This window comes from Squalius cephalus, assembly GCF_949319135.1.
Source record: "Squalius cephalus genome assembly, chromosome: 11".
Classification (NCBI taxonomy): domain Eukaryota; kingdom Metazoa; phylum Chordata; class Actinopteri; order Cypriniformes; family Leuciscidae; genus Squalius; species Squalius cephalus.
Window position 1 is genome coordinate 15611593 of NC_137132.1, and position 25882 is coordinate 15637474.

Genomic DNA, 25882 nt, shown 5'->3' on the forward strand with positions numbered 1-25882 from the left:
AGTTGGTATTATACCTTATATTGCTATCATATACTGTTGTGTACCAACATTAACACAACATTTCCCCAAAATCATGTTTAATCGGAGATAAAAGATTTATGACTTGGGAGCAGGGAGATACGAGTTTACGCTGTCATTGATAAGAACGGTATGGACACAGACGTCGCTGCTGCCAGCAGTGTTCATCAAAGTCTGCGGTCGCGTTGAGCCTTTTGACAAGAGACAAGGCTTTAAGAGCTATTCAAAGCTAATGATTGTGGTTACATACATCTTCCTAAACTCTATTTTAAACGTTTAAGAGCTATGAGTGATGCAATACCAAAATAAAACTATGAACTGACTAGGCTGTCTAATAGGCGGAAATTAGCCTAATCTGCACGCAAATTTACCTTCGTGGCTCACAGGCTTCCTTTCTGCACTTGAAGCATTACAGCTATCGATTTTTAACAAAACAGGCCTACTCAAATGTATCTAACCTAAATATCTTCACTCGTTATCGTCTAAAAAACAGACAGAGTTATCCAAAGATAGGCTTACTTGGCGCCAGTAGACAGCCCTTTTTTCTCCCATAAATAAAAACCTTGCTATTTGTATATTTGACATGCACAGTGCCAACTTCGAGTCAGTAAAATAATAAAAACCATAATTTAATGGTGGTATCCAAAACATTGAATTCAATTCAAGTATTATTTTAGATACATTTTAAAACTTCAATGCACATGTATAATAAGCCTATAAGCCTAGTAATAAGTAGATATTTAAAATACATCAGTAACTGATATCATAGTTTAACACAGATAAAATCATACGTGTTGCTCGACGAGGATTTAATCGTTGCTACTTTCAATCTTAATGAGACAAAATGCCGCGGAGGCTCCCGCGGAGTGAAGAAGAGGTGGAGTTACGAGACTTCTCAGACAGCTGAAGTGTCCAATGGAGTTAAGAGATTTGCTCTCAAGCAACACTTTAGATTGGTTAATAATTTGTAAAAATAACAGACCCACGTGGGGACTGACCAATAGCATCGATTTGTGAAAAAATATGAAATTTGACAAAATTTGGACATAGGAGGTTTCCGCCCGACAGCGACAAAATGTTTTAAAGGGGACCTATTGTGCAAGATTATTTTTATATTGTTATTTAACATAATTATTTGTCCGTAGTGTGTGTATTGCGGTAAAAATCCATTCATAAATCGGAAACAGATACTGCATCCGAAAACAAATACTTCCCTACTATATAGTGTGCAAAAAAAAAAAAATTGGGAAAGAGTCCCAGGATGACCGCGACTGTCTCAAAATGAGCCGTTCAGGAAATTACTCCAATGTCACCTCACATTGGAACAAGCCCCGCTCATGTACAATGTCACCGCGATAGAGATGATAATCAAAACCAAACAGGCGTTTTGTTAGTTTTTGGCAGATTATCCAAGGCACGAACTGTAAAGGCACAGCACTATTCTGGAAAGCGGGTGGGGAGCAGCAGCTCATTTGCATTTACAGATTACAGCATGTTTTTGGTTCCACTCAAAAATGGGCATTGGCAACATGGTATAATAAATGTATAATAAATGATCTGTGTTGTTTTGAGCTGAAACTTCACAGACACATTCTGGGGACACTTGAGACTTATATCATGTAAAAAGGGGTCCCTTTTAAAGTATTTTAACATCAAATAACATCACACACTTACCAAGGACAATGGCTAACATCTGAGTGGCCTTCTTCTCCTTCTGCTGGGAGATCTTACGTTTGTTAAGAGTTTTGACCGATGTCTGTGTTTTGCCAGTGGGGGAGACCTGGATCTCAAATGCTTTGGCCACTTTTGTGATATTGCTGGTGTTGCCATTTCTTTCAGGTTTGACACCAGCTTCAGGCGACGGGGGTGATATGTCAGTCTCTCTTACATTAGAGCTAACCAGCCTGCTGTGATGTTGACCTGCAGCAGACTGATCCTGCTTCCTCTGTTTCGGAGGGTTTAAGTTTGTGATCTCATCCATTTGGATGTCGTCCCCATTGTTTACCACCTCCTTTATGAAGATCTAACAAAAAAAGAGGTGAAAAATAAGTCATTTTGGCTAAATGTATAGCTGAAGTGCACATGATCAAGCCTTGATATAAAAAGAAACAAATCCCCTTCAAAACAAAAATGGTTTACTCTATCAAACAGCTCATTTCATAACAACTTGTTTATTGTTTCAGTCAATATAACTTTATAGAAAGTTAACCGTGGGTGCAGAGATTAACATTTAATATTTGCTGACACATTGTCATTTCTCAAATGTCATCTGTCATCAATACTTCTGGTGGATACAACAAGCAGCAGCTCAAAAATCCTGTGAGCGATATTTTGAAAGCAAGATTAAAATTGGCTGTACCACGTTTTTGTTGTTCACAGGAAAATTCCCGCTGGACTTGACGATCACAGTGCACAGTTTCACATCATCAGGGTGAGTGCATTTCTGAAACACACATGGGAGAAACACCAGACTGTTTTGACAGATTTAGACCAGAAAGGAATTAGTTGTCCAGCCGCAGGTTCAGTTTAAATTTATTTGCAATTATACAAATCGGAGGAGCATGCAACTGCAAGGTTAGTAATATCCATTCGGTTACATTGCTATTTTTTTTGTGTGCAAATGTCAGCTTATAGATCATGTTTATAGGTAATGCGCAGGAAAAGTTTCCAAATCCTTTAACATTTTAAATTACCTGCTCGACATAAGGATGATTGCTAAAGCTTTGCATTCTCAGTCTACAAAGCATTCGTTTTGGATGGATATGTGGTAAATCTAAAGATCATTTTAGGTCTAAACCCAAAAGTTCAGTGTTCTGAAAACAAGAAACTTGCTATATAGATGGATACAGATGAGTTTTGCACTTCAAAATGAAAGCATTCCTGAAAAAGACATGATGTTGATCTAAAGCCTGTTTTCACATCAGAATGCTTTAGAGGAGTCACAACAAACCACTGATAGGAAGCGATGTTTACTTATGCCGTCAAGACACAGCATGAGAACTCCCTAAACACAAATGGCTCTCAATAATGCACTGATGCCCTTGAAGAAGCTTAGGATGGGTAGATAAGCTATCAGTTTCTTTGAATAATGCTATATTGAATTTATTCTGCTGTGGCATGCACTCCATGGAGAAGCCTGAATGTCACTGCACTGTGTAAAACAATGCAAAGACTAACAATGTATTATAATAACAGTGTTATGAAGCAGTGGTCATTTCCTGCATTGATTTGCAGTATGTCGGGAGAATCAATAGAAGCAGAAAAAAAGGAAAAGGTCATTCTAGACAAGCAATGATCACAGATGCACAACCTGAAATATGTACTACTATTCATTACTATCCACCTGCTCATTACTGACACTGCTAATGGGAATTACAGTGCTGATGAATTACTATGAAATTCATTTGACACTGCAGTTTTTTAACAATCCCAATTCACTAAACTATACTAGAGTGCAAAGTAAGTAGAAACTTTCACAACTCGTCATCAAGCAGCTGTTCTCACCTTTATAGTCGAGCTCATATCCATGTCCGTTGCTGGGCATGTGCGTTTGGTGTTGACACGTTTCCGTCTCTTTCGCAGTACCACGTAGATCTGCACGTATACTAGCAGCGTTATTATGAAAGGAACGTAGAAGGACACGATGGAGGAGTACACTACAAAGGCAGGGTTTGCGATAACACACAGAGCATCATCATGGGTGTCTGTAACAGAAAATACAATGAAAATTAGCTAGTTAAGAAGATGCCAACATTGTTACATTATTTGTCATTTTTTTCAAACAGTCAGTACATTTGTTTCAACACATTTTATATAAATATACAGTACAGGTCAAAAGTTTGTTTTTGAAAGAAGTTTCTTCTGCTCATCAAGCCTGCATTTATTTGATCAAAAATACAGAAAAAAAATGTAATATTGTGATATATTATTTTTTCAATTTATTATACTTTAAATTATCATTTATTTCTGTGATGCAAAGCTGAATTTTCAGGATCATTACTCCAGTCTATCACATGATCCTTTAGAAATCATTCTAATATGATGATTCATTATCAAAGTTGGAAACAGTTCTGCTGCTTAATATTTTTTCATAACCTGTGATACTTTTTTAGGGTACTTTGATGAATAAAAAGTAAAAAAAAAAAAAAAAAAGAAGCAAATGTTTTAAAAATAGAAATCTTTTGTAACAACAATATACACTACTGGTCAGTAATTTGGGGTCAGTAATTTTTTTTCTTTCTTTTTTTTGAAATAAATCAATACTTTTATTCAGCAAGGATGTGTTAAATTGATAAAAAGTGATAGTAAAGAAGATTTATATTATTAGAAAATATTTTTTTATTTTGAATAAATGCAGTTCTTTTTAACCTTTTATTCACTAAATATATTAGGCAGCAGAACTGTTTTAAAGTATATTAAAATAGAAAACTATTATTTTAAGTTGTAATAATATTTCACAATATTACTGTTTTTTTTCTGTATTTTTGACCAAATAAATGTAGCCTTGATAACCATTAGAGACTTCTTTCAAAAATATAAAAAAACGTAATTCCAAACTTTTGACCTGTACTATATATATATATATATATATATATATATATATATATATATAATATAATAGCATTGTCTGCCACATGATAGCTAGCACAGATGTCTGGGTCAATGGTTTCATATGGTTTTGAAAAACATTTTATACAATTTTCAAGAAAAGATTCATTTTAATTACCCTTAACACACTGGTGCTCTGTAGGAGTTCTCTCTATGATATAATGTCCTGTTTAATGTTTTTCTTTTTTGCATGTTGGTGACACCACAGGACTTTGATTTGGGTACAAAAATTATTCAAATATTAATAATCATTAATAAACATAATACGTGTATCTAACAGTGCAAAGCGTCCAACTTATCTTGCAGTGTGATTCATGCCCACGAGTACCTGACCCCCATCCTCCCACTACAAGCAGTCAAGCAGAAGAATGCTGATTATATTACTTTCTCTAATATAACTTTCAAATGAAGCCGTGACCTAATTTATTTGAGCTGCCCTTAACACCAGTGTGCAAGATAATGACACTAATACTCTGTAAATTCAGCTCTTTAAGTGCAAGCTGTTACATTGTACCATAATAATATTTCTAACCAGAAGCCAATTTTTCAAGCTTAAGACAAGGTTTGCACAGAGTTTAGCTATCATATTCCTTATGGTTATTAATTTACATGTAGAATATAAAATGCAGCAAAGTGGACAGTTAAGCACAGTAGGAAATAAACTTACAGATATAAAACAGCATATTGGCTTCTAAGGATTCTTTTTATAATATCTATTCAATCATTTACTCGTCTTCCACAATAATTCAATGTCTTTATCTTTATTTAAAGACATTTCTTAGCAGATACATAAAATGAATTACACTGATTAATTAATCAGATATGAATAATTGGATTACAAAGTTTAACAGTACACTACTGTTCAAAAGTTTGGGGACGGTAAGGTTATTTTAATGCTTTTGAAAGAAGTCTCTTGAGCTCACCAAGGCTGCATTTATCTGATCAAAAATACAGTATAAACAGTAATGTTGTGAAATATTTTTACAGTTTAAATGTATTTGTATTTATTTCTGTAATGTCAAAGCTTCAGTGTCATTATCATGAATGTTGGAAACAGTTGTGCTGCTTAATATTTTTGTGGAAACATTGATACATTTTTTTTTCAGGATTCTTTAAGCAAACTAATGCTCAAAAGAACAGCGTTTTTTGAAATAGAAAGCTTTTAAAAGATTATAAAAAATGTGTTTAATGCATCTTTACAGAATAAAAGTTTTCATTTCTTTCTTTCAAAAAAAAAAAAAAAAATCTTACTGATCCCAAACATTTGAACAGTGATAGACTCCCAGTCCATATTTACCAGTATTATTGAGTCCAAACAGCAGTGGACATGATATAGCAAAAGACAGAATCCAAACGACAGAAATCATGACTGTGACCCTCCTCTTAGAGCTGTAGCGTGTGTTGTATAACATAGGCATGGCTACAGCTGTGTACCTGTGGGAGATACCAGACAAAAATAGATTAATTGTTGTTTTAATATATGACCTGTTTCACATTCTTACATGTCTCTGGACATGATTTTCCTAATATATCTGTAATCATGTGACAACTATTTTTGGTTATTCCCATGACCTCCCTTCTATTCTTTCTTTCTAATATCGGATTACTTACTGTATAAATAGAGACGTTTCGTATGAACCGCTATTGATCCAACAAGTATTCCTTACTATTCTGAGCTCATGTAAGTGACGATGTACAATGCAGTTCTCATCGTTTGTCTATATATAACAACCTAATGTAGTTTATTTTCAGGTGTGTAAAAGCTGAGGTTGGTCCCTCTGAGCAACCAAATTATGTCTTGCTCAGCATTAGACGACTCTTGTAATGGCAGTGGACCTACCTGTCGATACTGATGGCACATAGATTGAGTATGCTTGCTGTACACATCATCACGTCCAGGGTGACAAAGATGTCACAATGGATTGTGCTGAACCGCCACTCTCCCACCACCTAGGAGGACAGACATGCAGCTTATTTTTACAACACTACATCGGAATGCAAACCTACACTGTTTACATGTAAATGTGCAATAGTTAGTTACTTGCCAGAAGCACTGCATATTATTAATACAGTATCTTTAGATGATAAATATCCATGGTAACACCACAGTCACTTGCTATACTCGTCTGAAAGTCTGAGAGTCGATTTGCAACAGCTTCAGCCACTATAATAATGTTTAAAGCAATAAAATATTGGCATTTTCTCTGGTTTCATTGATAAAACTGGCAGAGAGAAGCAATATAGCACAGGTCAGCCTCATCCACAGTTTGCATCTCCTGAGTTGGCTGGCAGAGCTTTCTGAGCCTCCTCTGATTAATGCGTGCCCTCAGGCAAGCCGAGGGACTCCGAAAGCTCTTGATGGTCTTAGGTCCCTGCCTTTGGAGTTTGCATCGCTGTCATTGATTAAAGAATTATTTGACACCTCTAATGAAAGCGGCTGTGAGTTGCCGGAATCAGTTCATCACCATATCTCTAAACTAAGATGAAATGAGCCTCACCGCTATCATTCTCAGACATCGCTAGTGATCAAAACATGTCCTTGCACTAATAGAGGGAGAGAGAGGGGAGAGAAATAGAAACTTTTTAAATTGCTGTGCACAGATAGAGTTGTGTGGCATTCAGACATGACCTGAGAATTCCAATTTAATTTCGGAATTTAAGGAGAAAAGATTTAATAGAGTATAATGTATTCAGCATCCAGCATCCCCGTGAGCCTAAAGGACATGTGGTTTGGAGAATGGATGGATGGAAATGCTATATTAACAAACTGATGTCAGATGTATGTTTCTTTTAGAATTCATTTATAATGTCTGCCAGTTACATCGTTATGCTGGTAGGTGGTGACAAATAACTGTTTTAATGAATGAGAATCATTGAATCAATTCAAACAATTCATTAAACACCACTGATTCATTCAGGAATGAAACACTAATGAGATGCACAATGGTTGATTCTGCTTTTTTTTTTTAATAATTTAGTTTTTGGAGGAAAAATAGACAAAGTAACTTGCAATATTGTAATTAATTCTAAGTTATTCATATACACGTGATGTTTATATAATCAGTAAATTAAAATTTTGATCTGAAGTCTAAAAACAATGTGGTGGACATTGTGGCACTAGGTCTAATCAGTTGAAACCTCTGTAGTCTGATTGTGTTGAATTGCAAATCAGTAAATTCATCCTGCCATTACTTTTCAAATTCATTTGAATTACTATTCAATTCAAATTCATATTCATATTTAAGAGTTAGTTCAACCCAAAAATGAAAATTCTGTCATTAATTACTAACCCTCATGTCAATCCAAACCCTTTTTTCATCTTCAGAACACAAATGAAGATCTTTTTAACGAGATCCGTGACCTTTCTGACCACTTTCAAGGCCCAGAAAGGTAGTAAAGACATTGATAAAATAGTCCATGTGACTACAGTGGTTCAATCTTATTATTATGAAGCAACGAGAATACTTTTTGTGTGCAAAAAACATACAAAAATAATGTCTTTAATTGAAGGATTTCTTCTTCAGTCTCCTACACTGTTTACATTGTAACCACAGTGCAGCGCTTCCGGGTTCTACGTCAGAACGCCGACGCCAATTGGTCGACGCTGTTCACGTGAGCACCACGACACATGCGTGTGATGCTGACGCAGGAGCTGGCCAATACAAAGCCGGCATTCTGACATTGAACCCGAAAGCACTGCACTGTGGTTACAACGTGAACAGCGTGAACCACTGTAGTCGCATGGACTATTTTAACAATGTCTTTACTACCTTTCTGGGCCTTGAAAGTGGTAATTGCATTGCTGTCTGTGGAGGAGTCAGAAACCTCTCAGATTTCATCAAAAATATCTTCATTTGTGTTCCGAAGATGAACAAAGCTCTTGCGGGTTTGGAACTAACCCTTTAATGAACGGAAAGGGGGACATTTTTTTAAACTGCATTTGGCCCAACCCTGCAGCTAAGCTAAAGCACTTGATTCGATTGGTCATTTCTTGCTAACATAGTTAGGTTCTTTTTCATTATACATTTTCATCATGTTCTGAAGATATTTTAAAGTTGTTTACGAAAAACGTCTCTTGGAATGATGATCTCATCTGTCCTAATAATAATATTGAGGACATTCATTTAGCAACGCACCAACAGCAATTTTTATTTAGCCAATAATCAGAAATTTCATTTCATCCATCTCACAGTAGCACTCCTTAATGTTCTGTTCATGCGCACAAATGATTCAAGCTAAATAAATTATGACCTTCATTTATTAACTGAGAATGCAGTTACTCAATGCTGCCCTTTAAGAGAAAAACAACACATCACAAGATATCAAAAGGCTAATTTGATACAGGGAGTTATAATAAGGCTGTAAATTGAATGTGCTACATATGTACAGTAGTGTCACATTTTTTCAACCCATTGTTCAGAGCTCAATTTAAAATCACACAATCAACCTGCTTGCATTTATCTCAGAAGAACATGAGTCAAGATTATGATCTTTATGCACATTTTAACCTATGGATTATGCTTGCAATCTGATAGCTTTGCTAATATGTTTGGCTCAATGACATGCCACAAGGGAGGCTTCTCTCGACTGAAAATAACTACTAACCCGTGGCTAGGATCAGACATCCAAGAATTAGACATGTGCTTGTGGCTACTGCAAATTGATTGGCTAAAATGAGGTTTAAGACAATGGTGCCTGCAGCTCTTCTTAGTTAATTCTTGCCCAGATTGACTCTAATGAGTTATGAAGAAGATGGCGAAAGAAATGACAATCTAATCAGTTGAAAATAATTGAATAATCTGTACTTGCATTATTACAAACTACATATGGTTCATGGTTAAAATCATTTTAGCATTCCCAACACGGAAGGATCCGATCACGCTGAAACCTACCTCGAGGTAAACCACCCATGGCATCACAAGTGTGGCAACTAGCAGATCAGCCACAGCCAGGCTGACTATCAGGTAGTTGGTGGTGGTCTGCAGGGCTTTCTCCCTAGAGACGGCCATACACACCAACACATTGCCGAAGACAATGACGAAAATGAGCAGCGTGAGAAGCATGGCGTAATAATTGTACTGATGCCGCCCCCCTTCTTCCGTGGCATTGAAGTCCCGGGATCCATTTTCATTTTCAAAGAAGCTCTCATTATAGGCATACTCCGTGAAGACTTCCATCAGATGGTTGAAGCCAAGCTGAGACTCTAGAACCGAAGACAAGAAACTTTTTTATTAAAAAAAAATCCAGCATTTAATTTTTTTAAGTCACGTGTTTTGTATCACGGGGAGTGATACAAAACACGTCAACCAGTCAACACATCTTATCACATCAACCAGATTACACAGCATGTCTCACTAAGTTTTGGCATGAAACATCAATCTTTTATTGGAACACCTGAGCAGAAGATTTCACTAGAAAGCTCAGGGCTGTGGCCTTGCGCTGCGTGGTACACTGTGTAAAGTCTATCCTTTATTTATGGTTGATAGTTCGCTTAGCTGCCCTGAAAAGCCTGTGTTTGAACTCTAGATCTGACTTGACTAACTAGGACAGGAGTCTCCTCCCTCTACTGTTTCCCTTGAACGATGTCCAAGAATACATACAGAAACATAAGCAGTATCAGCTCAATAATAAGTGCAACAAAAGGGCTTGTTGTTTATACTGTCTTTGCAAATTGAGAAGAAAAAGGAAACCGCACAATGAGCAGTTGTTATTTGTTCAATATTTAGCAGATTTTGCAGAATTCGTGAGAGCTCAGCACGAAATTTATTAAAGCCCATAACGAGGAAATGTATGAAATTAATTTGCATTTCATGACAATTTAACCTATTGTGGCCATCTCAATGATATCAAACTCAGAACAAAAGTCTACTTGTCTTCTTAAGTTATTGTGTATTTATGGCTTTGAGTTGGAAGGGACAAGGTACAGCTTAAATAGACAGTTTAGGGGATTTTTAAAAAATGTCAAAACTCAATGGGGTCCAAAACAACACTGGATGCCATTGACATTGCCATTGATCACTGTATGGACAAACAATATTTTTCTCCTCGAAATATCTTTTTATCGGTGTTCCACAGATAAAAGAAAGTCACACAGGTTTCGAATGTCATCCTAGAGATATATTTATCATATCAAAGTTAAGTGCCTGGCAACATATTAAAATATGGCAAATTCCATTTTGAACACATCACACCTGTCAATTTGCACTGCCTTAATTGCCTTAATTTGACTAAATCAGAAAGATATGTATGAGAAAAGACAGAGGCAAGAACGCTTGAACCTTGCCGCACCCTGAATGTAACATCACTCAGGGTCTCAGCAGTGCCTCGTCGGCAATTGTCCAATGTAAATGAACAAATGCTGTAGGCAGAACTACAAAAGCAATATGTTGTTGTCACTTAAACCGTTCAATATGATAGTAAAAAAAGCATTTTGCTGGGGGAAAAAACCCATTCAAAAACACCACAATCACAGACGTAACCCACTCTTGTGTGAAGGGACCACCCCTTATTGGTTTTTCCACATAATTGCCTCTTTAGCTCTCTCAGTGTCAGTTTTGATCATGAAAGCTGTCTCAGAGTTGACACTCCCTGCAGAGGAAGAAATTATGTTTTTTCCATGCTTTCTCATATCAGCCATTGGACTTTCATAATAATGTGCGATTGTGTTTGTTTGTTGGGTTTTGAATGGGATTTTAAATCAACAATTCAGGATGTGCATTTATCTTTAGATAAGTGTTCATTAACAACTGAATCAAACCTAAAAGAAAGCCTCACACACTTCACTATAAGCTTTAGTCCCTGCAGCTGTTTTGTTTTTGTTCATTGGAATAAAATTGTTTACACGAGGAACTTCTACATATGTATTTAGATGAAAATTAAACAAATTTAAACATTTGATACTGTGTACTTATTGTGAACATCGATCTATCTATCTATCTATCTATCTATCTATCTATCTATGAATTGATCGATAGATATTAATATATATTATACTATCAAACTTCTCACCATATCCAGTATATATATATATATATATATATATACATATATATATTATTGCATTTGGTGAGACGTTTGATTACTTTAACATAAATGCATTCACAGTGCAGTTTATAGTGTTTAGTAGACAGTAATTAAAGACATAATATAATTGTCCCAAACATAAAAACTACTAAAATTAAACGATTCTAAGTTAAGATTAATTGAAAACAACAGTGACAATGTCTATATTAATCATGGGTTAGATCCCTATTTTCTCTTTCTTACCCTCTTATTCTCTCTCTCTCTCTCTCTATCGCTCTCTGTAACAAACACCCGCGCACACATCGCACACACAGAGAAATTACAGTAATTTAGTCTCTTTGAAAAAAGGTTGAATTAATTGGAGAAGAAAACAACCCGATTTTACACATAGTCGTCTGAAACAAAGGCTTGTTTTTCCTCACGCAGTGGAGTAAAGTTTGTCTGAAAGAGTCAGCATCAGCGAATATCTGTTAATTAGCTGCTCAACTGTTTCCTAATTATTCATGTACAGAAATAACTAGTTCACGAACAAGAGAAGATGCCGTGCTGTACCTTCAAACCGCAGCTTTCATCCAAAGAGCGGAAGTATTCCGTTTCTTATATTTTAAATCCACTTTTCTCCATCGGATACACTTGTCCATCCGAGCGACTGTAACTGTATTTCTCTTCTGTCTCAAGTACAGCTCCACGGGTGGATACAACCACTGTAAACCGGCGAGCACGAACACTACTTCCACGGGGTGATTTCATTTTGGTGGTTAAAAGAAGGTGAACATGATATAAATATGCCTTTCCTGGTTTTGTGGAGGTTTTAAACTGCACTTAGCAGGAGCAACCCATATCCGTTTGAGAGTCCAAGCGGAGTGTGAGCAATGCGCGTGTGAGCGCAGCATCCGAGCGCGCGCTTTACGCACGCGGTAACCTTCAGCATCCACTGAGGGACAATCTCAGTCCCTCCAACTGAGATTGAGAAGGTTGGAAAACTAGGCGGGGCTGTTACATAAACATCAGTGAGAATAAAATACAAGCGTTGCATTCTTTAATCACAATCTTTTTCTTTTCAAAACCCTGTAACTGATCTTATAGTACGCCTACTGATTTCTTTCTTTCAAGAAATGAATAACGACTCATCTTTAAACTGGAAACTATCTATTAGTGTATAGTTAATTATATGTTTTATATTTTGGGTTTAATAAAAAAATTGTTTGGAAAATAAAATGGTGATTTGGATTTATTTAGCTTTTTCTTTTTCATCCCCAACCTTGGGCAAAAAAATTGACCAAGCCAAAAATGGCAAAAAATATTTAGTGGTCTTTTAATGGTCTTAACCATTTTAATCACAAATCACTGGTCAGGAAAGAATTGCACAAGTACTGTAGATAAAGTAAATTAGCACGGAATAGCCTCTCCCTTTGTTTTCTTTAAATGTTTAAGCCGTGTAAACTCGCAGACAGCTTTTTACAGGATGAAGAGTCAGCGTTGTTCCACTCAATGTTAATGGCTTCAAACAATTCATGATTTGTTGAAATTGTGTCCCAGTTCGTTTGAGTTTAATGTGAGACCAAATATTTATTATAGCCAGGGTTCAAATCTGGACTCTGAGCAGACCAAAACATGAGCCTGATGGACATGAGTCACTTCTTGGTTGTCTTTGCAGTTTGAGCAGGAGAATTGTCTTGTTGAAAAATAGCATCCGATCATTCCTCTTTAGATAACAGCTTTTCATTTATGGGAAGCAAGCCATTCATGCTTCTCTGTGATAAAGATGCATCTTATTATATTTCTCAGCAGATTTTTTTAAGACTGCTCTGGAGCATCACCATGCAACTCGTGTTTCTTTGCAATCCATCACTCCACACAACTTTCCATTTTCTGCCAAAAACATTATTTTCTGCCAACAACATTATCAATGGCTTTTTAAGTAGTGCATTTGCTTAAATTTTCCTGTGATTAAGACAATTTAAAAGCTTAGTGTTTAGCCAATTCGGGCTTGGCCTATAGAGTGTAATAAATGTCTTCTCATCTCTTAAAGTGCCCCTGTGGTGAAAATCAAGATTTTAATGTTGTTTATATGTCTATGTGGTGTTTTTAATGTGCTTTAAGACAAATCATGTGCAAATTCATAAGTCAACACCATTGCTGAGTATTTTCTCCTTAAAACTTCAGTGTCAAAAACACGGTTTGAAATCGCTGGTGTTTCTGGCGTCACAAACCTTGCAACCAATCACACAACGTGATGGCTTTAGCATATCATTAACAGCAAACTAGCAGGGGAGTCTTGAGAGATGCCACGTTATCCCGGTATATATTTTTTGCTGTATTTTGCTGTATTTTACGATGTTATGATGAACTATATGCCTTTCTCCACTGACGCTCTGAGTTGTTCAAAGCGTTTCAGATGATTGTTAGAAGGCAGCTGTCTGACTCTGAAATGGCGAACGGGAACATGGTTTGTGTGACACATTATTAGCCGTTTTATTACATAGTCAAGCAAAAGGCTAATCATATTCATTACTGTTGCGTGTCCGACATTGTAAAGAGCGATACCATTTACTACAGTAAGTTGACCGAGTGAATCTGTGAGCTGGCGTGAGTGAATGGAGGCGGGGCTAATTAGCATATTCATGGATACGCATATATTAAATGAAGCTATTTTAAGACATGAAGAATTTTTTTTCACAGGAAAAAAAAAAAGTTTAAATATGTAATTTTGGTGATCAAAGATGAGTTTGATCATATAGTAGTACTTGGTGAGACAAGATGGCGCCGTTATGTTTGGCAAGCCGTCTGTCGCTCTTCCTGTATTTTCTGCTTCTCTGTGATCAATACGTCTACAACCTTCGTCTATGATCGGCAAATGCTGCTTGATATAAAAAAAAAAACTCCCCAAAACTGCTCATTTCTTAACTCTCCGCGATCTTCTGGTCGTTAGGGAGGTCTGGCCGTTGTTTTTAAAAACTCCTTTCACGGCCGCTTCATCCCGACAGACGTTTACGAGAGCTTTGAGGTCCAAATGTCTTTAATGGACATGGCAAATCCAGTATTATGTGCAGTTGTTTACCGGCCCCCACAGTTTAATAATGTTTTTTTGAGTGAATTTACAGACTTTCTGGGGAATGTAGTAACAATGAATGATCAAATTTTACTGCTCGGTGATTTTAATATTCATATCTGCTGTCCCAGTAAGCCACTAACCAAGAATTTTTGTAATCTATTGGATTCTTTTAGTTTTTCTCAATATGTACAATGTCCTACGCATGTTCATGGTCATATCCTGGACTTGGTTTTTGCTCACGTTTTCTATCATGGACATGGAGATAAGAGACAATGGGTTTTCTGATCACAAATCTGTGACATTTACAACTGCCTTACCTCGTCGATCAAGTACTAAACCTGCTCAGGCTCGATGGGTTCGTTATTTTTCTCCTACAGCCTGCGAGGACTTTGCTACTGCATATAAAGCAGCTGATTGAATTATTAGCTATGAATCGGCTCTCAGAAAGCCCGGACGCTGATGCATATCTCAGTCTTTTTAGTAATACCTGCTTGGACATTGTTAACAACATTGCTCCCTTGAAAACTAAACACTCTATCAAAAAATCTTCACCCTGGTTTAATGACTCTATTCGCTTACTCCGACGAAACTGTAGACGGGCAGAACACAGATGGCTCAAGGACCGGCTGCAGGTATCTTATGATATTTTAAGGGAGTCTCATTATGTTTTTCAGAAAGCCGTTAAGCCGTTTTAAGGCGAGACACGGCAGGCAAAAACATTGTTTTTTTTTTACTGGTCAATTTTGAGATTTTTGGATATTTGTCTTCAATAACATGTCTTCTTTCAGACTGTGGTGAAAAAAAGTCCGAAATACACATTTAGGTCTTTATTTTATTACACTTTGTCTGTTTGCGTCTGTAGATTTCGCGCAAATTCAACAAAAGTTGTCGTTGTAAATCATCCCGCCGATCCGCGATCTCTGTCTGCTCTCTGTCATCACAGGCACGGCTGGAAAGCTCTCTCTTCACTGTACAATGCTGTCAGATCCAAATATGGTCATTTCCTTTTTATCAGCAACCAATCGCGAAAGTAAAAGGGCTGAATGCGCAATCTCATTGGCTGATGATAAATCTTTAAAGCCCGTTTTCTCAAAATGACCTTTCTCTCATACTCCAAGTCCGAAATCTCCACTTCAGTAGCACCTATATACACCAAACTTTCCAGTCTTGTACCTAGTTATATTATGAAGACATTTACAGAGGGATTTGTAAATATATTATTCCTAGCCTGATTTATATAACATTTTATTCCAAAAAACATGGCGAAAATCCTTTTTTTAAGGCTATTGACAGTATATTCTGATTTACAGGATAACAGAAGTAGATATGCATAAATCCCTCTGTAATTTTTTTCCCATCTAATATGTGAACACAATGAAAAAATAATTTTTAACCTGGCTTTATCCAATACTCAGATTTCATTTTTTTAAATATATGCAAAATAGCGCATATTTAATTAGAAATTGCCTAATTTGCATATTTAAACATTAAATTACAGAAAACTTGTAATACATTTTTTTCACATCTTAATGTAGGTAATCAACTGGGAAAGTTTCATGGTGATATCTGCTAGTTAAAAATTTTACCCTATTCACCTGTAGTGTCTCGCCTTAAGATTGCCTCAAAAAATCATCATAGACCAAGAATTTTATTTTCCACTATAGATTCTGTTTTAAACCCTATGGTTGATGTTTTCCCTGAGGTGTCTGATTGTTTTATGTGAACACTTTTTATCTTTTTTTTGCCGAGAAGATAACAAGATCAAGATCACAATCACTGTTGATTCCTCATGTTTTCTCTGAAGTGCCTAGGTGCTCATCTACCTGGAACATGTTCGATCCAATTTCTCTACATACTTGCAGAGATATTGTTGAACATCTAAAACCTACCTCTTGTCCATATGATCTCCTGTTTTTTATTAACATTTGTTTGAGTACTGGTACAATCCCTGACTACCTAAAACATGCTTCAGTTACTCCCCTTCTGAAAAAATCTAATCTTGATATATCTGATTTAGGTCATTTCAGACCAATTTCTAATCTTCCATTTATCTCAAAAATCTTGGAAAAGATTGTTTTCACTCAATTACAATCTTTTCTGAGTATAAATTCATTATATGATACTTTCCAGTCAGGATTTAGGAAACTACACAGCACCGAATCCGCTCTATTGAAAGTTACTAATGACATTATGCTGGCTACAGATAATGGGAGTGCTGTTGCTCTTGTCCTTTTAGATCTCAGCTCTGCTTTCGATACGGTTGATCATACAATTCTTATTTCTCGACTGAATAATTATGTAGGCATTCAGGGTACCGTTTTAATTTGGTTCCAGTCTTCGGTAATACTTTACTTGAAGGGGTGTGCATGACATGACACCTTCATAATCCCGACATGACACATGTCATGAATATGAAGGAGGTTGTATGTATGTTTATGACAACTGTCATTAAGTGTCATTTGCTCAATTATGACATTTTTTATGCAAATATGACATTGTTTGAGATGTCTTTGTTATGACAACTTGACATAAACCAATACATCATAACCTTTCAGTGTCTTTGTCATGACAACTTGACATACACCAATACATCATAACCTGTCATAAATGTGTCATAAACATGATATAGCAGATTAATTATTGAACTTAAGAAACTACTTAGCTTTATGGGTTAACATTACATTAAACTGTCATGTGGTTGGTTTTGACATTGGCTGTCAAAAGAAGTATAATGTAATGTTAACCCATAAAGCTAAGTAGTTTCTTAAGTTTGATAATTAATCTGCTATGTCATGTTTATGACATATTTATGACAGGTTATGTTGTCTTGGTAATGTCAAGTTGTTATGACATAGACACTGACATGTTATGATGTATTGATTTGTCAAGTTGTCATGACAAAGACACTGACAGGTTATGATGTATTGATTTATTTCAAGTTGTCATAACAAATACATCTTAATGTCATATTTGCATAAAAAATATCATAATTGAGCGAATTACACTAAATGACAGTTGTCATAAACATGCATAAAACCTTCATATTATGAAGGTGTCATGTCAGTCTTATGCACACCCCTTCAAGTAAAGTGTTACCCAGTCTTTTTTAACCAAGAGAAACTTTTCTGTACGCATTGGAAATCATACTTCCTCAGCAGCACATCTTTCCTGTGGTGTACCACAGGGATCTATTCTAGGTCCGATACTATTTTCTTTATATTTGCTGCCACTGGGTTCCATTTCTTCCAAATACAGAGTATCATTTCATTTATACGCTGACGACACCCAACTGTACTTCCCATTTAAACAAAATAATTCAAGCTCTTTAGAAGTCCTGCTTGCATGTTTTCAGGAAGTGAAACTATGGCTTACACACAATTTTTTTAGCTTTAAATGAGAATAAAAATGAAGAAATACTGTTTGGACCAAGTGATTTCTATGACTCTGGTATTCCGGACCTTGGTAAGTTAAATTTTCATGTTACCTCATCTGCAAAAAATGTGGCCTCAAGTTTGATAAACAAATTAATTCCGTCGTAAAATCATGTTTCTTTCACTTACGACTTCTTGCAAAAGTCAAATATTTTCTCTCTCTAAAGAACTTCGAAATAGTCATTCATGCGTTCATCACCTCACGACTTGACTATTGCAATTCACTTTATTTTGGAGCTAACCAATCATCTATCGGGCGTCTTCAATGCTGCTGCCAGGCTGTTGACTGGTAGTCGAAAATTCGATCACATCACTCCTATTTTAACTTCTCTACACTGGATACCGGTCAAACAGAGAATTGAGTTCAAAATCGTTTTCGTTTTTAAATCGTTACATGGCCTAGCACCAGGGTACTTATCTGATTTAATACATTATCACAATCTTTCCAGGTCACTTAGGTCTAGCAACCTTGGATTGCTCTCTGTGCGTAGATCGAGATTGAAACATCGAGGAGACCGAGCTTTTGCAATAGCAGGCCCCAAACTATGGAATGGCCTACCATTATCGATCAGAACAGTGTCATCACTTGCCACTTTTAAATCAAAGCTTAAAACACATTTTCTTAATGTGGATCTTTAACGTATTATTCAATTTTGAATCGTAATATATTTAATGTATAATTTAATTTCTTGTCTGTAATTGTATCGACTGCAACTTTTGTTTTTGATTATATTGTCCTGTTCAGCACTCTGGTCAACCATGGGTTGTTTTTAAATGTGCTTTATAAATAAATAATTAAATGAAATTAAATGAGTTTTAAGGGATACAATTATTGACTACAGGGGGACTTTAAAAGTCACCACGTAATCAAAATAGTAAATTCTTATTTTTTATGGAATATTGCAGTGTTCATAATAAAAAAATTTTTTTTAATTCATGTGCCCTCGTAGTATTAAATCAAAAACATTAACTATCCCTTTCAACAACATAACTTCTCTGATGACGTGCATCGACGCAAGAACTGGGCAGTAAAGCCTTCCCTCCAGCAACCTGTCAATCATGAAATCGCAGCAATTATCAAACGACCACAATTCAACAATCATGCCGACTTTAAATTGCTGTAATCTGTTATTGCTCAATCCCCTGATTACAAACAGTTGTGACACATTTTCTAAAACTATTATATGGTTCAGCCAGATATGAGCAAGCATCACTGGTACCCACAGAAGATTATTTGTGCTCCTTGTCTTAGGGTAAGGATTTAATTCAATGCCCTCAAATGGTCCTCAAGAGTGGACACAAAACACAAGCCCACACCTGCCCTACAGCAACAGAAAGCTGCTTTGAGGATTGGATCAGAGTGCACAGACTTTAGACATGGTGCGAGTGGAGTTCACAGAAAAATGGATTTGGTGCCATGTGTGCTTGGGCTGTGAGACTAGGCCAATGGAATGAAACCGTGTCGAGGTTAGAAGTGCAAATACTGTGTGCAAGACTGATACAGCTTTAACAGCATATAGGAACTTCAAATATATACATTAATGAATGGAGATTTATAATCACGTTTTCAGATTTATAGCATGTCATATATGTGTACTACATTGCCAGAGCCTCACTAGTCAGCCAAAGGATAGGCTATTGCTCTCCTTAGAGAAGGATGATAAGATGTGGGTGAATCAAAAAAAAACAAAAAAAACCCTGTTGCCTTAGAAACTGGGGACAACAATTGCCCTTCAGTTTTTTGATATTTCTCAGAAAGTAGCACCCTTGAAATGAAAAATCTGTCATCATTTACTCACCCTTATGTTTTTCCAAACCTGACTTCCTTTCTTCTGTTGACCTGACATTCGTTGTACAGTGGTTCTCAAACATATCTCCTTTTGGATTCTGCAGAAGAAAGTAAATAGCATGTAGGTGAGCAAATTATGACAGAATGGCCTTTTTGGGTGAACTATCCCTTTAAGCACAATCCAAAAATAAAACATACTGTAGTTGAACACAGTTCAAGCAGCACTGTGGTTACAGTATACCAAAGCCCTATATATTTATACCAAATCCCTATATCCTAAACTATTCAGAAGTGGCTTACAGCTCTCAAGTTGAAAAGTTCAGTGCTCAAAGCCTGGTGGAAGATGTAGGAGTTCAGCATTTATTTGGCCCTGAAAGTCAAATGTGAAAGTGACTTCTGGTCTCTGCTGTCGGCACGCACTTTCCTTCCAACAAGGTGATTCAGACCAAAAATCTGTCAGTTATTCAAGTAAACCAAGTAGAAAGAAAGCCCTTCTTTTGATTGACTTACTTGGAACTAATAAATTCATGTTGTAAATGAAAGGACGTTTGTCATAAGGGCAAAGTGTCAGAAGTGTGTGTATGAATTAAAGGAATAGTTCACTGAAAAATGTGGAGAATACTCTCAACACTTACTTACCCTACTTTCCTGGTATTTACCCTACTTTACTGTGTGTTTTAAGCTAGTCCCTTGTCCCTGTCCACTTTCATTTTATGCAATAGAGCAGCTCAGACATTTTTCAAAATATTTTATTTTGTGTTCCAAAGAAAAAAGTAAGTAACAGGTTAATTTTAATCTCGTTAAATCCTCATAATAACTCTAACTGGATGACAGTTCATATACACTTTAGAAGTGATTAGATAATACTTTATGAGATGATTTGAGACGATGAGATGAGACTTTTAGATAATGTTTTTTGTGGTGGTTTGATGTTCATATATATATACTGGAAAAGTCACCAGGATGTGCAGAGCTCCATCACGAATGTTAAAGGGTAATTTTTAAAGGTCAGCTTGTTTAAAAACTTTCCAATGGATTGTTTTGGGGACTCAGATCTGAAAATGCCATTCCACAATGATGATAAATCACCATGCTTAACAAAAAGTCGCAAAACTTTCAGAGACTAATGTCCTTTAAAGTATGTGAGGGACGACCTTACATTACCCAAACGACTTGCTTCCATCGCTCAAGAGATTACTGTACAGTCTGATCAGGAACATTTTCTTCACTTTAAGGGCTGTATCATAACAATAAAAACTTCTCTATTTAAATAACTGACCTTGGGTTCCAGCAAATTGTGGGAGAGAGAGCCACATTATAACCCAACTCAGACTGTGTGGCCTCTATTAACTCCTGCTGATGAGCAGACTTATATAGAATGCAAAACAAATCATGCCGACTTTCATAACAGCTGCTATGAAATGTGATTTTAAACTCTATGCAGAATTATTAATGGGCAGCGAGCGCTATGAAAAGACTCCCTTAATACGCAGACTTGTGTTGATTCTAAAGTTCTCAGAGAACAGATGGAAGAAAAAGTGTTTTTCTGACTCGGTGGTTGTAAAGACTTGACAATGGCACATGCAGACCTTGAGAGCCGTCTGTTTGGCGGGTTGATGCAATGAGCTTTTGGCCAAGACATCTTTGTAAAAGGTGCACAGAAGCATGATTGCTTTTCCCATGTCTTTGAGCAAACTCTCCGTCTAGTTTATCTATGAATGGAACTTCTAAGCACCCTTTTCCAGTTCAGTGCCTAACATTACACCAGAAAAAGCACTAAGTAAATCTAATTCATTACATAATCATATATTTAATATATTTAATTATTTATTTTTATTAATTTGTTTTGAAACTTTTCCAAAGCATCAACAAAGAGCTCCATGCATTTTCAACATTTATTTGTTCCTCCCTTTTTCACCATAAAGAATTATTATTAATGATGGCAATAATAATAATAATAAATACAAAACAAATAAATAAATAAATCAAAAACATATCAACATTAAAAAAAAGTCCTAATCTCAAATAATATTATGACTACAAACGTCTCGTCTCATTCTAGCTGCACCTGCTAGTGGCACGTGAGGGCTTGCCTGCATCCGCCCCGCCACCTTGTGACACAGTTCAGTAGTTGTGGCGTTTAGTATAGGGACCCATGTGTCTAATTCATTCGACACAACGTCAAAATGACAGACAGAAAGGGAACGCCTCTGTTACTGTTGTAACCCCCTTTCCCCGATGAAGGTAATAATATGTTATGTCGAATAAGTTAGACACTAGGGGTCATATTTGGGAGCCCCAAAGGCCAATGAAGTCTGGCCAGTCACCCGTACATATTGGTATAAAAGGAGGCCAGCGCCTCACTAGGGGTCCATATACTAAACGCCAAAACTACTGATCTGTGTCACGAGTCTTGGCGGTGCAGATGTAGGCAAGCCCTCGCGTGCCACAAGCAGGTGCAGCTAAGCTAATTCACAACCTTCCAATGCCCAGGGTAAATAGGTTTTCCTATTTCAGGGGGACCTCCTCACCTCTTGGAAGACATCACTCCAGCTCCAGGGCCTGCGTGAGGACAGTTGGGGTCTCCTTGACAGTGTCGCTGAAAAGGCCACATTGGGAGATGGGGGTGTCGAGAAAGCTCACTTTCTCTGCATTCCGCATCTCTGCAAGGTCAGGAATACCCTCTTGCAGATCTTTAATGCTTTGTCCTGGAAGACTTACAGGATGGCCATTGCATGCAGGGGGGAGACCGCCTGGTCAGCGGCGTTGTAAGCCCTCTGCGTGAGCGATGAGGTAAACTTACAAGCCTTGGATGGGAGCCTCAGACGATTCCTCCAGGTGGCAGCGTTTTGAGGGCACAAGTGCACCGCAATCGCGCACTTCACCTGTGGAACCTCTGGGTACCCCCAAACTGCCCCACTGTCGAGGGTAGTGAGATCAGAGGAGCCAGCAAATCTTGACCGGGCAGAAAATGGTGCCTTCCACGATTTCGTAATCGATATCAGCTTCACTTCCCAGAAGAAAGGAACTGGGGCAGAGCATGGCTGTGCATCACGCTCCGACCCCAGGAACCAATCGTCCAACTGCGAGCACTCGGGGCATGGTGGAGGAGTTCACTCCAGCCCAATGCTTGTGGCTGACCGGGCAAGCACGGCTGCCAACTCCACGTCAGCTTCAGACTGGGCCAACACGCCAGATGGTGGAAGCCCAGCCGAGTCCTCCACCTCGGAAGGCATAAGCTCACCCTCTGATGCTGCGATGGACAGCTCACCTTCCTCACAAGCTCTGAATGGGATTTAAGCTCACCCTCAGGTGAACTGCCTAACTCATCCAGAAACTCAACCAATGGATACGAGCGTGCTTAGGAATGGGAGGCCCGCAGGGATTATCCCAGTGGAAACTCTCCCATTGGAACCCTCAGATCGTCCTGAGCGTTCGCCAGAGAGGCCTTGTAGAAGAGCAGGTAGAAGGACCAAGACGGGAAGCAGCTGAGGTGACTCTCAGCCTTTTGTAAAAGTATGAGAGTCATGATCGCTACGTTCCCATGCACAAATGTTGTCTGAGCATGAGCGCGGCCCGTACACTGAAGACAACGCTTGCTATCTTTATAAATATATAGTGAATCGATCACTTTCAGTCAACAGAAGCATTAAAGACTTTGCTAAACAAGCCTGTTTTGATTGGCATCATTTTAGTTTACTATACTGTTCTTTTCAATTCTTTTTGGCTGATGTGGCAATAAATCATGCTTATTTCAGTCTCAAATATTTTGTGATTAAAATATACATAAAAATGTAAATACATTTAGCCTGTTTTGCTGGAATAATTGACTCTTGACAGTGTAATAAAGATAAATGACATATAGTGTCTAAAAAAATTGTTCCATAACTCCAAGGTGACAAATTTATGTTTTAGCGGAGTCTCCAAACAGTATTACTCATCTTCATTAAGAAATTGGTCACCACTCAAGGTTGAGGTCCGACAGGGCCGTGGTAACCTTCAGTATTTAGCTAAACAGAAGGACTGCTACATTATTGCAGGAAACGATTCATCATGATGAATGCTCATACTGCAGTTCCTAGCGTTAGACTCTATCATCTTATGTCACCCATTTCCATCAGTAAGTGCATCTGGGACACTTCCCATACAATATTAATGAATGATGCTATATATATTAACTACATGCATCCAGTTCATGGGTTTATTAATTTACATTAAGTGTGAGCAGTTTAGATCCTTATTGCCGATTTGCAAAGAAAGGTTATAAGAAGAGATTTGATGAAGGCATAGGCTGATATAACATAAATCTTGTTCCTGTCAATTATTCTTTCTGCTGACAGAACAGAATAAAATGGGGTACTGATAGAATGATGAGATTAGAAGCAGAATTAAGTAGGCAAAAATTTATTTTATTTTATTTTTTTCTTGTCTTTTCACATTCACTGATTTAGCTGGTGATGGACTATCTGATAGCTGAGGGAATTTATATTATATTTTAATGTGAATCGAGTTAGCAATTAAAAGTTTATAATGAATAAAAAAATGCATTAAAGATTACTTTTACCTTGAGAATTTTTTAATGAATTAGCATCATGGAAACATCAACTTGTAGCCTTCAAAACGTCACTCTTGTGCTCATTGTGTTTTAAATATACAACTTGTTTAAGATTATTCTATACCCATGGCTAAACCTTGAGTTAAAATTAAAAATATATATCACAAATATCTATAATAATGTAGCCACACACACACACACACACTGTCACAATCACGTTAGTTTGGACTCATTATGTTTCGTCATTGTCACGGTCACGAATTATGCTCAGCTGTGCACTTATCAATCACTATCATTATCACCTGTATATATATGTTCAGTTCTGTTTCAGTTCAGTGTCCGGTATTGTCTATTGTGGATATGTTGTGTGTAGCTCTGTTCGTTTGGGTTACCCATTGGATTATTATATCACCTTATTGCCTTCATTATCTTCGTGTTTATACAAACTGCCCCGTGACACAACCATAGTGATTTTATATAGAGATATATCTATAGGCTAAATGGCAGCAAGTGACTGTCTTTTATTCTTTTATGAGACAGTCATTTAAATCACTCACTCAACCAACTCATTCCAAAACACAGATTCATTCAGAACGAATCACTACAATGTTGATTGGAGATGTGCAAAATTCAATGGCTGGTTCACACACACAAAAAAAAAAAAAAAAAAAAAAATATGCAGTGCTTAAAATTGGGAAAAGTGCGATTCCTGAGAAATGTTGTTGAAAGTGGATCAGATCAAGCACCACATTACTCTTGTAGCCAGTCAGCAGTAGGGGGCGTAAATACACTCGGATGGTGGAGGAGAGAGAGGGAACGAAAGGGAGATTTGAATAAGGACTGTAGAAAGAGACATGGCTAAGACTGAGAGACATTACAAAAGAGAAACGCTTAGAGGAATATCACTGGAAAAAGAAGGGTTATGATTAGGCAAGAGCTTTAGGACCTGTGTTAATATTAGAAAAGCATTCCAGTGCTGGAGAAACCCAAGCGGGAAGGCCTGGAATCTGCTGCATACTTGAGTAACGTTGGCTTTGCTATGTTTCACAGATGATGTTATTGTAATGTTAGCTATAGTAATAGGACAGTTTTGAGTGACATTGTTTGTCTGGAGCTTGTGTGCTGCTGGCGACTTACAACAAACTCTTGCTTGAATATACTCTTGTGTACTGTATGCTCATTTTTTGTTCTTCCTTGTTGCATTATATTGCTTTGCTTCAGATAAAGAGACATCCACTCTTGCATTTCGTGTTTGTGCATTTTGGGGGCGGAGCAATGAAGTGAGGGGTGTGTTTGTTTGGGTTGGTTTCAAATATCATCAGTGTTTCTCAAAAATCGCCTACTGCACCTGTAAGTTAAACGTTCAACTTTGAAAAAATGCATCTTTAGACAGTGCTTTTTTT

The 25882-nt window shown here is 37.1% G+C and overlaps 1 protein-coding gene across 4 annotated transcripts in view; it reads right to left on the minus strand.

Annotated features, from left to right (window-relative positions):
- The window catches only part of drd2a (dopamine receptor D2a), a 42048-nt gene that overhangs the window by 4267 nt on the left and 11899 nt on the right, over positions 1 to 25882 (minus strand). Inside the window, exons 2-8 of one of the 4 annotated variants that reach the window (XM_079885118.1) lie at positions 19935 to 20022; positions 9519 to 9829; positions 6467 to 6576; positions 5924 to 6060; positions 3523 to 3722; positions 2378 to 2461; positions 1693 to 2041 (exon numbers count right to left, since the gene is read on the minus strand). In XM_079885118.1, the coding sequence (XP_079741244.1) occupies positions 1693 to 2041; positions 2378 to 2461; positions 3523 to 3722; positions 5924 to 6060; positions 6467 to 6576; positions 9519 to 9829; positions 19935 to 20007 (1264 nt within the window). In that variant the 5' untranslated portion in view covers positions 20008 to 20022. Of the gene's footprint in view, positions 1 to 1692; positions 2042 to 2377; positions 2462 to 3522; positions 3723 to 5923; positions 6061 to 6466; positions 6577 to 9518; positions 9830 to 12201; positions 12586 to 18334; positions 18449 to 19934; positions 20023 to 25882 lie in introns of those variants that run through there. The other 3 variants (XM_079885121.1, XM_079885120.1, XM_079885119.1) reach the window with 3 other exon arrangements.